Raw genomic sequence first — 13,346 nt, 5'->3', positions numbered from 1 at the left:
CATCTCCCTTATGTTCCTCTTGGACATGTTTAATTAGTCTAGGTGCTCCTTTGCCTGTCCTGATCGAGCGGATGTGTTCGCTGAATCTCACATTCATAGGACGTATGGATTACTAAAACCCCCACTCTAAGATCACTCATATTACACCCTGATGTTCAGTATTCATGCACGATAGGTATTTGTACTACACACAGTCTAATAAACAGCATAAATGCTCCATAGGCAGTATTGTTAGTAATGCCAAATGACATTTAGCTGCAGTCTACATGTACATACTGTGTTGAATGTAGAAGATTTGGCCCAAGGATGAAATTGAGAACTAAAGAACAATCCCACTAACAGGTTTCACCCTGAAGGGTATTATAAAGAGGCTGAGGACAGAATGTAAAAGACAAGCAGTTATGGCTGCATAAGGGGTCATGCCAGATGCTGAAAGATCACAGATATGTCATATAATTTTCTTTAACATAACAGCAAGCCTTGATATTTTTGACTTGATTTGCTTGACCGAGTTGTTTTTATCTACCTTTATGATATAGTTTAAGGCCAAATTTATGCAGAAATGTTGAAAACTTACAGGAATCACAAAAATTCAAGCAACGCTGTAGAGTGAGCCTATCATATTTTATGGTTGCATTCCAATAGTTTGTAAACCGTGCAGTAAAAAATATGAACATAAACAAATACAACACAAATGTCGGAAATATTTTATTGTTTTATGTAAATGTCATCACTGCAATTTCAAGGTTTTAAGAAGTACAGTACATTAATATTACAGCAGCATTAAAGTAATAACTATTTACTTTTTTAAATAAAACCAAGTTAATAACTAAATCACACCCATAAGAATCTGTATACAGCAGCAGATCTATAAAAAGAGCACACACGCTGAAATCTGTCATGACAGTATGTCTATTTGGCAGCCCAATGGAAATATAATGCTTGGCCAAGTAAGAAATAAGAATTCAGTGCAGATCCGCTCTTGTATCATTTGTAAAGCTTTTACTATTGCACTAGGAATTGTTACAGTGTAGTGTCTATTGGGGAAATCTAGAGGAGAAAGTCAACTACAGTGACTACAGTAACTCCGCAGCATAGCGACCACAGTAACTCCGCAGTATAGAGACCACAGTAACTCCGCAGTATAGAGACCACAGTAACTCCGCAGTATAGAGACCACAGTAACTCTGCAGTATAGCGATCATGGTAACTCTGCAGTATAGCAACCACAGTACCTCCGCAGCATAGAGACCACAGTAACTCCGCAGTATAGAGACCACAGTACCTCTGCAGCATAGAGACCACGGTAACTCCGCAGTATAGAGACCACAGTAACTCCGCAGTATAGAGACCACAGTAACTCTGCAGTATAGCAACCACAGTACCTCCGCAGTAAAGAGACCACGGTAACTCCGCAGTAAAGAGACCATGGTAACTCCGCACTGCCGTAGCTACTGTTCACTCTTATTTGCCAAAAATCTGTTTATGTGTTTGTTCAAGAATAAAAAAAAAAAAAAAAAAACAGTAAAAACTGATTTGACAGTTATAATACTTCAATAGAATCAATTTAGAATTTAGAAAAATCTCACTGTTCTGAATCATTGTTCTATTGATGCTTTTACACAAAATGTTTTCCTGCTCATTGTTAGAAAAAAAATATAGAAAGAAAAGTTTTCCTCTACGCCAAACCATGATGAATGGAAAAGGAGAATAGTTTGAGAGTAAAATGGATTGCTAAGCCCCTCAGTGCACCGGGCCACCCACCCACCCACCAGCCTCTTCTGTGCCGCATTTGACTGTTACTGGGCAAGCACGGTATCTTCAGCTGGGGAAATTATACGTCACTACATTATGCATACATAAAGAGGAGGCACAGAAAGAGGCTGTTAGGTGAGCGGACATGGAAAATCCCAGTGCACCAAACTACCTAACCCACATCTTCTGATTTTGCCAGGTAATACAAAAATGGTGGAACTGATCAGTAGCAAAGGTTATCGTTTGCATCGGCATTAAAAGGGCCTACAAGTACATACCAGCAGAATCGTATGTATGACCCTGCTCTTAGCTTCCACTTAACCCCACTTTTCTAACTAAGGCCAGGTTCACACCATCGCAAGCTCCATTTATTTTGCAGGATCTGAGACGAAAATTTGTGCCTGGAAGGACATCATGCTAGAAAGTAACACATAGTACTGGGAATATGGCTTCCTTTAGAAGCTGTAGAGGAAAAAGTTCCTTTAAGAAAGGAATTACATCAACGGATACAGTATGTGCACAGTAAATGTGACATTGATAGAAATTTTATCATCAAAAGTTCTGGATGAGAATACTCAAAATGTCAAATATTTAAAAACACCATTAATACAACTATAGACCCTGATCACACCTTTCAAACATGGATAAAATACTTGTTCACTTGTTTGTTGGCCACACACCTCTCTATGTAATAGGGGATGTGCAGCTGACAAATGATGGGAGAAAAGAGCCACACAAATGATTCAGCAATCATTCTAGCAGCCCTGTCCGCAAAAAATGGAGCCATATAACAGGCTCAATAAACAAGTGAAGATCTACCTGATCTGTGCTCACATCAGGCAGCTTCTAAAACAGTTTGCATATGTTATTAAATACTATGGAGTATTGTGATTATAGGTTCACTTTTATAACCTACAGAAACATAATAAATAGCAATATAGTGTTATCAGAATTGCTTTCGCCTGGAGCCAAGACAATGGTAATGCCCAGCTGTCAATGTACTCATAAGTTTCAAGAATAGTAAAAAAAAGGAATAGCAAATCACAAAATGAGCACCCTGTACCCTACAGCTAGGGTCCTTTCTTCATTTGTTCCAATTACAGGTGTCCATTATGGCTGTCACTGACTCCCCTGCTTGTACAGTGCTGGGGAACATGCTGGCACCATATACAGAAAGCCTGTAATACCTCCTGGTAGTAGTGAATCATTATGTGTATGGTCAGCTTTACTACCATATAACCAGCATTAGTAGTGTTCAACTTCTTCTACACATCTAAAAGAATCATTAGGATCAAATAGCAGCAAATGAAGATGTGAAGATCTTTAGCCTACTATCAGTTTTTTAACTTTAACTGTGGATTTGCTACAGTCATAATGCCCACAATGGAAGATACCAGGCCACAAATCCCAATAAATCCAGGATTGGTTTTGTAATACCCTAAGCGATCAAGAGGACTAAAAAAATCACACAGGTTTTTGATGGTGTCTAATAAGACGGGAGGATGGTTCTTTAAACTTAAGCAGAGTACAAATAAGAAGCTCTTTAGACTGTTCGGCAAGCTACTGCCTGAATTCAGGGAAGGGCCATTTTTTGGCTCACATTTTCCCTCTTTCTCCATGCATTTTATTATTACATACAAATCCCTGGCTAGATGAAAGAGGAGGGAGTAGAAATAACATTGGCTAGCTCGATGTCGCCACTTCTCCTTGTCAATGTTTGAAACCAGATCCACACTTCTCACCCACAGGGCGGTGTCACAAGTGAAGTAAAGCACACGGTTTAGGTTGGCAGCAGTCAGGCAGTAGCACAGAATGGGATCTGACAGCTGGATCGAGGCTTTAGAAGCTTCAATGGCGTGCACCATGTTACCCAGTCGGAACACTGAAATACAGCAAATAGTTAATTATTTAATTGTCAGACGATCACTGTGACAAATGTCAACCATGTTATCACTCCAAGTACATCCCAACCTACTGTAGATGGCTTAGAGATGATCTCCTATATACTCTACTATCATTTCTCATACAGACCTGCCTGAAAATCTGAATTCCATGTGATTAGTGGAACTTACTGAGTGTGCTAAGCTTGGGGTACAGTAACCTTATGGGATCACTCGAGTGTGGGTAGCTGCCTCCTGGTCCTTCTTAAAGCTGTTTAACCTTCGATTTGAAAAGGATACGTTTTTTTCTGTCCTCAGGTTGTGTGCGGTATTACAACTCGATTCCATTTACTTCTATATAACTGAGATACTAACCAAAAACTAAGGACAATAGTGGTGCTGTTTCTAGAGGAAGGCAGTATTTTCAACCCCCCTGTAATACATGGACCAGTATTCAGACATGACCAGTGTGCATCTGTAAATACTGGATCTCCTTTGCATAGCCCTTTCCCCTTGATGGTAGAAGACACTGGATACTAAATCTTAGTTCTAGTAGTTTACTGATCATAGCACATAAAACACAATTCTGACCCAAACTGGATGCTTTCTCTGGCTTGTGTAAGATACAAAAGCCTGCGTGAGGATCCAGTTTGGGTCTAAAACGCATTGAGAACCTGTCAGGAAAGTCATGCTCAATGAGCCACAAGCAGCATGAAATTTTAACAAGCACCCTTGTAACAAACTGCATTGTCTTACTATGAAACATTATTTAAAAAGGATTTGGGAACTGCAAGAAAGTCCCAGGAGCGGCTCCCTGTTGGTTCTTCCTGCCCGGCCTGCCTTGCTATAGAGACCTCTTCCTATTTTGTGTCCCAGCAAAGTAAAAGGAGTCAGCAATGGTGGACTAGGTGCAGCTGCAAATTCAGATGCATGTATGTTAGACCATAAAGATTTCTGGACTAATAAAAGCCATGCTAAAATAAAGGAAAGTACACACTTGGCAAAGACTAGAGGATTTGAGCAGGGCTGGAGAATCTGAGGTTACCAATACTAACAGAAATCTTATGCCCATTCTAAACAGTGTTTCCTATGTTTTAAAAAGTTCTTACAAACTAACTATATAAAAAAAGAAAACTATTAGTATGAAGTAGGGGTTGTATGCACATTTTCCAGGACTACCTAGGGCTGCATCCAACTTCTTCAGCCACTGGTAGTCAACTACCGAACAATCGGACTCGAGTCACGGTCATCTCTACAGTATACCAGCCGGTCCCTGATTTTATACTTATCTGCACTAGATCGGGTTATGTGTCATTAGAAAGCACCTACAGTGTACATATATTATATTAAAAGAAATGAATCGGGCATTCCATGTGAATGTCTGGGTGTCACCAACAAACACATACTACTACGCAGTGCTAAATACTGCCATGTAGTGCACAAGACTACAGGCAGTTAGCCTGATATCTCTACTAGTATAAATGATGGAATCTTTGCTAAAAAGCAACTTGATGGACCAAAACCAGCATGGCTTTACTGAGGGCAGATCATGTCAAACTAATCTCATTCTTTGGCTATGTCAAACTGCTGAAAGAAAATGGTGCCCCTTACAGTTCCCCATAAAGTGCTGATAAGAGAAGTTAGTGAAAATTAAACTTAACCCCTGGACCATTCAGTGGATTTGATGGCTGAAGTTTAGATATCTGAGGTTAACTGTATTCAGAGAGATCAAATGTAAAATAATGCATGTGGCAAGAGGGAATCCAAGTATTATTCCAGCAGTTCTGTAGCAAAGTCTTCAGAAGAGAAGGATTTAGGGGTAGTGATTTCTAATCAGCCTTAAAATGAGTCACCAGTGCAACCAGGCGGTGGGGAAAGCAAATCATATGCTGGGCTGTATAGCTAGAGGTATAACCAGTAGGAAGAAGGAGATTGTGATCCCACTGTATAGAGCTCTGGTGAGGCCACATCTGGAATACTGTGTCCAGTCCTGGAGACCTCACCTACAAAAATATATGCATAAAAATAGAACTGGTGCAAAGATGAGCTACAAAAATGGTAGCTGAGGTTATCTGTTCTCCAGTGTGGGAAAAACTACGCTTGCACATCATGTCCAAGAGCTGCACAGTGTCTCCAATGTTGTGGTGACACTGTGCAGCTACTGATGATCTGGTGATCACAGCAAATTGACAGGGACTTCTTACAGTGTACAAAAAAGTTTGATATGTCAAAGAGACTTATCAAAAGTTTTTATTGGTCAGGGTCTAGGTGTTCAGACTGACGGATTAGTAAAAAGATTGGGGAGACAACCACGTTGCCCTGTGCAAACACTCGACGGATCAAAACTTTTGATATGTTTTTTTGTTTGTTTATGACAATGTCTATTTACGGAGGACCCGTGATGATCAGCTGATCATTGAGTCACCTTTATGTTATAAAAGGATTTAAATATATTGAAAAAGTTATATACTTTGGCAAAATAGCACAATGACCAGCACTACTCCCAATGTCCCAGATGATGAGGTGCTGCTCACAGGTGGTGCTCTGTGGAAGCAATTTGTAAAAGTCCTAGAAAGTAGAACTATGTATGCATTCACGCGATTATTGCTTCACAGCAGGATTTAAACATGAAGAACAACACAGCAAACAAAGCCTCTGGCCATTGCACGTCACACGTAAGCTTTGTCAAGGCATGTGACATGAAATAGCCATTGGCCTTGTTTGCTGTGATGTCTCCTGTGTTTTTATCCTGCAGTGAAGCAATAAAAGAAGTTTACACCAATCGGGATGCGTGCCAAGGGGTATTTCTACTTTCTGGGATATAGAGAAAGTGATCACCATTCTATGTGTTTACTGCATTCTATAACGATAGGCACAGCTCCATGACATTGGTTGGACATACGAACGTATTCAGACATAGACTGGACAATACAAAGGATAAGCAGTGTAGGTGGAGATTACAGGGGAAACCACAGCTAAGGGTGAGGATCCCAGCCAGGGCTAGTACTTACGTTTACGGCCAGAGCTCATGTTAGACTCCACTCGTCTGAGCTTCATTACCACTTTCTCTCTGCCAGCCTTATTCTCTAAAACATAACTAAGCAACATGCATGCATACTGAGTGGCTCTGAAATGGAAAAAAATGAGCGTGATGGTGGTTTTATGGAAAGACAGACTGGGGATTCCTGATTCTTCTCTAAAAAAATGTATTTGTCTAATGGTAAAATTAAAATAACTAAAATAAATGTACCACAAGTTGTATCCAGGTTACAAAAGGGATGATGAAATGAGAAGATATACCTGAAAAGTCGATCTCTTCCCTGACTCTGGTTCGTGAACTTCACAAATGAATCCATCTTTAGTCTCCCTTGTAATATCTGAAATAAGACATTAAACTATTGGCATATTATCAACCTGCTGTCACATAAGTATACATTAAATAGGTTATCAAATAATATCTGATTTACAACCACCTAAAGGCGTTGTTTATCTAGGGTTTTGGTATACAGTAGGTCAACTTGATGTATCAAGATTTCCATCAGCAATCCTTTAAATTAGCTGTCAAAGCAATGACACCCCCCCTATCCACAGAATAGGGAATAAGTGATTTAGAGTGTAAGGGTCATTAAAAATATTTTTGCAGAAATCAGTAGAATAAGCGATTTTAAGAAACTCTGTATTAGGTTTTATTAGGCAAAAAGACTCTTTCTGTACTCAAAAAAGCAATCTCCCAGCCTCCCCCCCCGACTTCTTATCTGTGCATTATCAGGCAAAGTCGTCTTCATTACAGAGAAGCAAAGTTAAAGGGGTACTCCCGGCTAGGGGTATTCTTACTGTATGGCAGGGGAGGGGGTGGATTTAGAAGCCGCCGTCCATTTAAATCCCCGGTTCGAGAGACGTCACGTCTCAAGCCGCAGCTCAGACCAGGAAGAGGCAGTGGGACGGGAAAACGGGGCAGCGTGATCCGGGTCGGAAGAACGGGATCGGTGTGATCCGGGACCCGGCGCTGGAACCGGGGAGGTAAGTGGACGGCGGCGTCCTTATCCACCCCCTCCCCAGCCATAAAGTACGAATACCCCTAGCCCGGAGTACCTCTTTAAGACAGGTTTGCTCAGTCTATTATAACCTATAGAGGGGGGGGAAGGGCCGAGGGGGATGAGTGAGCAGGAAGAGGAGGCCAGCTGCTGTACAGTTTGGAGACTGGCCATCTAAAACGCTGGATTCATAGGGCAGAAAGGTCAGTAAAGGTCTGGGGACTTAGGGAGAGAAGACTGCAGGATGATATGCTCTGCAGAGCTGCCTTTTCTCCTCTCCATGCTCACTCATCCCCCTCAACCCCTCCCCTCTCCATAGAGCATAATGGACACAGAAATCTTGTTTCTTCTGAAGTGGGGGGGGGGGGGGGAGTAGGAAAACAGCCAAAAAAAAGCCTCATCATCCCTAATCTAATACCAATATTGCACAAATATTTTGCTTTGTTCCACATTACATTTTAATAAATAATTACAACAGGCTAAGTGGACTGAAAAAATATTTTGCTCTTAAAGGAGAAGTCCGGCCAAAATTAATTTTTGATATGTTGTTACTTATGAAAAGTTATACAAATTTCTAATGTACATTAATTATGGGAAATGCACATATACTGCTATTTCCCTTAATTTAGTAGATCAGGAAGTGTTAGAAATATCTCTGAAGAAGTGACGTCACGACCCAGGGTGTAATTCCTATGGAGTGTCCAGCAGGGGGCGCTCTCTATATAGAAGTCTATGGGACTTTATTGTTTCTATGGGTTTCTATGTAATGTAATGTAATGTAATGTAGTGTACAGTGCTTTATTGAATGAATACATCTATGGAATACTTTGGGGAGCAAGTGTCCTTGCTCCCCAAAGTATTGCATAAATGTATTCATTCAATACATTCAATACACAGTAAGCCCGCCGATCCGCCGCATTTCCGCCGATCCGCCGCATTCCCACCGATCCGGACCATATACATTAAACTACAGCTCCCATCATCTGCTTCTAGTATGAACAGGTGATGGGAGCTGTAGTTGGGTAATGGATATGACATGCCGCCGGGCGCAGGGGGGAGCCGCTCAGTACACAGGAGCGCTCCCCCCTCCTCCTCCTCCTTCCGGGATAACTTCCGCCTATACCAATGCTGACTCCCTGCCTGGCCGCCGCTCTCCGCTCCCCCCCCCCATACATACCGGCTCCCGATGCATCCTGGTGTCCGCGCTGATGCCGGGAGCCGGTATATGTGAGCGGAGAGCGGCGGCCAGGCAGGGAGTCAGCATTGGTATAGGCGGAAGTTATCCCGGAAGGAGGAGGAGGAGGGGGGAGCGCTCCTGTGTACTGAGCGGCTCCCCCCTGCGCCCGGCGGCATGTGATATCCCTTACCCAACTACAGCTCCCATCACCTGTTCATACTAGAAGCAGATGATGGGAGCTGTAGTTCAATGTATATGGTCCGGATCGGCGGGAATGCGGCGGAAATTCGGCGGAAATGCGGCGGATCGGCGGGCTTACTATGTATTGAATGAATACATTTATGCAATACTTTGGGGAGCAAGGACACTTGCTCCCCAAAGTATTCCATAGATGTATTCATTCAATAAAGCACTGTACACTACACTACATTACATTACATTACATAGAAACCCATAGAAACAATAAAGTCCCATAGACTTCTATATAGAGAGCGCCCCCTGCTGGACACTCCATAGGAATTACACCCTGGGTCGTGACGTCACTTCTTCAGAGATATTTCTAACACTTCCTGATCTACTAAATTAAGGGAAATAGCAGTATATGTGCATTTCCCATAATTAATGTACATTAGAAATTTGTATAACTTTTCATAAGTAACAACATATCAAAAATTAATTTTGGCCGGACTTCTCCTTTAAAGGTCAAGAAGGAAAAACTGATGTAGAAATGAAAACTGCTGTGTTTTTTTTTTGTTTTATTTCAATAGTAAAAAAAAAAACGCATGAAGAACTGATGTTGATTTTATAATTAGACCTAAACTTTGTGGCTTTTAAGCGAGGTCTGGCATAAAATCGATATAAACAACCTAATCAGAAAACTTAATGTGAACAGACTCCTAAGGATTAAAGTACGTTTCCGCCAAGTAATCTGAACCATATTAGCAAACCACTATGTGCGAGATGGCAGGTGTGTGCAGTGCCCCCTGCAGAGAGCACAGGACCCCCAGGTTACCTAATAAGAGCCGTCACCTGATCACTGCCGCCGTCCCTTACTCATTGCAGCACGGAGAGTGGCCTCAGCAAGTGACTGACAAGGGTGTGAGCACGTGACCGCCCGACTGCTGCACCCTCCGCCGGAAACTGCACACATCTTGGGATCGTTCCGTAGGCTCACAATCCGTGACGCGTAGATCAGCGAAATAATCGCTTCACGATCCAGTAATATGCTCCACAATACCTCGGTTATTAGCCTCACAATCTATATGGCTAGCGGTTTAAAAATAATAAAATAAAGCAAGGCGTTTATCTACTTCCGGCTGTTTTCCGGGCTTTTCCTGTTTGTGGTTACTATGGTGACGAGTAACAAGCGAAGCAAAGTGCAGGAGGCTGGTGCTGGGAGCCGTGACCGGCAGTTCAGTAGGTGAGGTATACATGTATATAGGGCACAGGGGTAAAGAGCGTTAGATAGTGTACAGCTCAGAGACTCCTGCTGCTTATCTGTGGGACATTGTCTGTATAAAGTGCTATTCCTTGTAAAACTACAACTCCCAGCGTCCCCACACAGACCTTAGCTGGCCAGGCATGATGGGAGCTGTAGTTTTGCAACAGCTTGGAAACCCTAGTTTAAGTGACCCCAATGTACACAATGTTAAAGGGGTTATCCAGCGCTACAAAAACATGGCCACTTTTCCCCCTACTGTTGTCTCCAGTTCAGGTGCGGTTTGCAATTAAGCTCCATTTACTTCAATGGAACTGAGTTTCAAAACCCCACCCAAACTGGAGACAACAGTAGGGGGAAAGTGGCCATGTTTTTGTAGCGCTGGATAACCCCTTTAAAATATGGTGTATATTGTATGTGGGTTTGCAATGCTGTTTCTTTTTTAATGTATACATTCTATACTTTTTAGTAAAGTCTTTTTTTTCCATTGCCTTACCCTGGCTGCTGTATACAGTAGCAGAGTCACCTACACTTTGTATACAGAACAATGAAACATAATGAGAAATATAGGCACTGAGTGATATGGCTCCCTGGCTGGTTTGATACTGACGTAATGTAGAAGGTTTTATCAACCGTATTATGGGCGTAAGTCTCAGCGCAATGGTGGATTTGATGATCTGAGGTGACAGCTGTCGTAGATCATCAGACTCATTGTCAGGCTGGAACTTTCAACAGCAATACCATGCAAAAACGTGTCTGTATTACACTGGTGTCCCCAGTGTTAGCTGCCTGTGATGTGGTTTTGTATATCATAGTAAATTATAGTAAAGGAATTTATCCAATTAATTACAAACTATTTCTTACATCCTGGTATTGTGCTAAAATTAAAATACCCCATAGTCAAATCCAGCAATGATCTGCCCAGATATCCACATCACCAGTGTAGGATTAGTTAATGGGATTTTGTTAATGGGAATTGGTTAATGGGATTTCGTTTTTTTTTTAGTAAAATCATTGCTAATTTTTTGAGCAGTCGCCCATTTGCCCTAAAGTGTGTTTTGGGGAGAATTGCACAAAAATGAGCAATATTATGAAAAATGAGCATTTTTTTTTCTGCTGAAAGCATTAATATTTTTTATTTTATAACATATTGGACTGTAAGAAAAGTAATGAGTAATTCAGACAACCCCTTTAAAGCTATAAACTTGATGCCACCAGGACACAACAGTACTTGGTGCTGCCAACAGCTCAGGTTCCGCATGTGGCTTCTGATTTACTGTTGAAGCACTGTTATACAGTATAGATGTACAGTATATCACCACTTGTATAAACCATGAAGCATAAGCAATCTATTGCAATGCTAATAGTTATAACCATACAAACATTTTCGTCTCTATTTCTTTGTCATCAGCTCTTCAGGTAAATCTGAGAAGAAATCAGCTTACAGATATTGTGCCTTCACTTACCAGAGCCTGCACCATGCCTGTGTACATAAGAAAGGGGCCATTAGAAATTCCTCCAGGATCTGAGAAAGACTGGGTCAATGAAGAACAAGAAGAAGATTATTTTTTGAGGGATCCAGACCAGTCAAGAGACTGTCTACCACAGCCATACAGGATGATCGCCAAAGTAGTGGAACGTCTCATTGACCAGACTGTGCAAGAGATCAACCTACGGCAGCAAAACCGGGAAGCAGAGAAACTCAAAGCAAAAATGAATATTCTGCAGCCAACTACTGAAATCCATGTAAGGACCAGGGTACATGTATTTAAATACTGACACCCTCTTTTAACATTGTTTCAGTTTTCCATCATATGTATGCTCGTTTTCTCAGTACTGCGTGTGTCTCTATAGGAAGGACTGTGGTAAGCCTGCACAAAATGATGCAGTTGCATAGAAAATTTACTAGAAACACATAAAATAGTAACACAGTCAGTCACATCTTGGTGACAGCAAAAAAAAATATCTGGTCATTTTAAAGGGGTCCCCACCAATTGTGAAACAGACAGGGTCACAATGCTAATTCTGTGCTTCTAGACAAACAGCTCTGAAGGGAGCTGCAGCACTCCCCCATTCACTGCACAGTGGCTGATCGGGTGCCATATAGAGGGGAATATATAGGAAACAGATCACTGATCTCAGGGAGAACAGCCAAAGATAACACTGTCAGACTCTGGTTAAAACGCTCAATACAGTGAAATCCTAGATGCATTGCTCCCTGGGAAATCCGAATATGCATAAAAGAGTCTGTGGAACCTCATTTAAGTGTCTCAGAACACAGGACTAGCCAGATATCCTAGGGCTGGGCGATAATGGCCTAAATCAATATCGCGGTTTATCATACATGTCGTCGCGGTAACGATAAATTGAACGATAATTATGACACGCCCCTTTTAAAAGCCACACCTCTTTTGAAAACCCTATTTTCCAATGGTTATACAAACGTGGATTTATTCCATATAACAATGTGCAGCAAACTTCACAAGTAATACACAATGTTTTGGCATCTCCTACGCCATTTTCAAGTAGCACTTGAAAATGGCATAGAAGACGCCAAAATGTCATACATTACTTGTGAAGTTTGCTGCACATTGTTATATGGAATAAATTCACGTTTTCACGTTTGTATTGCCATCGGAGTGCTGCAGAGTATTTTTTTACTAGCTTACTTGGTCAAAAGGTCTGGGATTCGTCTGCTGGCACCCACAGTTCGTTTAGTGTGCTGCCTATATTGTTAGCTATATCTATCTATCTATCTATACAGCATGTGTGTGTGTGTATATATATATATATATATATATATATATATATATATATATATATATATATATATATATATACATACATACATACATATACATACACATACAGACAGGAGATAGATAGATAGATAGATAGATAGATAGAACTCCTATCTATCTATCTATTTGCACTAGGCTTTAAAGAAATAAATCACAGATTTTTTTCTCCGCTTACTCAAAGGTGCTGTGGATTCTCTATAATATATCTATCTACTTGTCTTCTATCTATCTACTATTTATTATCTATCTATCTCCTGTCTG

At 41.2% G+C, this 13,346-nt stretch overlaps 2 protein-coding genes across 3 annotated transcripts in view; one reads left to right on the top strand and one right to left on the bottom strand.

Moving 5' to 3' along the window:
- Positions 1-706: 706 nt before the first annotated feature.
- On the bottom strand, positions 707-10,176 carry PEX11A (peroxisomal biogenesis factor 11 alpha). 2 transcript variants are annotated; one of them, XM_069984566.1, is made up of 4 exons: positions 9,859-10,176; positions 6,936-7,012; positions 6,647-6,762; positions 707-3,637 (listed from the first exon to the last, which is right to left on the bottom strand). In XM_069984566.1, the coding sequence occupies exons 2-4, from the start codon at positions 6,989-6,991 to the stop codon at positions 3,090-3,092; spliced, it is 720 nt and encodes a 239-aa protein (XP_069840667.1). In that variant the 5' UTR covers positions 6,992-7,012; positions 9,859-10,176; the 3' UTR covers positions 707-3,089. The 2 variants fall into 2 exon arrangements, with proteins under 2 accessions (XP_069840667.1, XP_069840676.1); XM_069984575.1 differs by having other exon boundaries at positions 9,876-10,176.
- WDR93 (WD repeat domain 93) overlaps positions 9,934-13,346 on the top strand; it is a 23,790-nt gene continuing 20,377 nt past the window's right edge. The window contains exons 1-2 of the mRNA XM_069984587.1: positions 9,934-10,266; positions 11,696-12,030. Of these exons, the coding sequence (XP_069840688.1) occupies positions 11,764-12,030 (267 nt within the window). The 5' untranslated portion in view covers positions 9,934-10,266; positions 11,696-11,763. The remainder of the gene's footprint in view (positions 10,267-11,695; positions 12,031-13,346) is intronic.

The sequence above is a fragment of the Dendropsophus ebraccatus genome, chromosome 1, assembly GCF_027789765.1.
Source record: "Dendropsophus ebraccatus isolate aDenEbr1 chromosome 1, aDenEbr1.pat, whole genome shotgun sequence".
NCBI lineage: Eukaryota > Metazoa > Chordata > Amphibia > Anura > Hylidae > Dendropsophus > Dendropsophus ebraccatus.
The sequence above is the reverse complement of the archived record's forward strand: the minus strand, read 5'-3'. Positions and strand labels throughout refer to the sequence as shown.

Excerpts from the sequence above, each read along its gene's own strand:
- PEX11A (XM_069984566.1), bottom strand. The coding sequence starts at position 6,991 with ATGGATTCATTTGTGAAGTTCACGAACCAGAGTCAGGGAAGAGATCGA. Across the intron at positions 6,763-6,935 it reads GGAAGAGATCGACTTTTCAG|AGCCACTCAGTATGCATGCA; the intron begins GTATATCTTCTC and ends TTTCCATTTCAG. Across the intron at positions 3,638-6,646 it reads CATGAGCTCTGGCCGTAAAC|TGTTCCGACTGGGTAACATG; the intron begins GTAAGTACTAGC and ends GCTGTATTTCAG.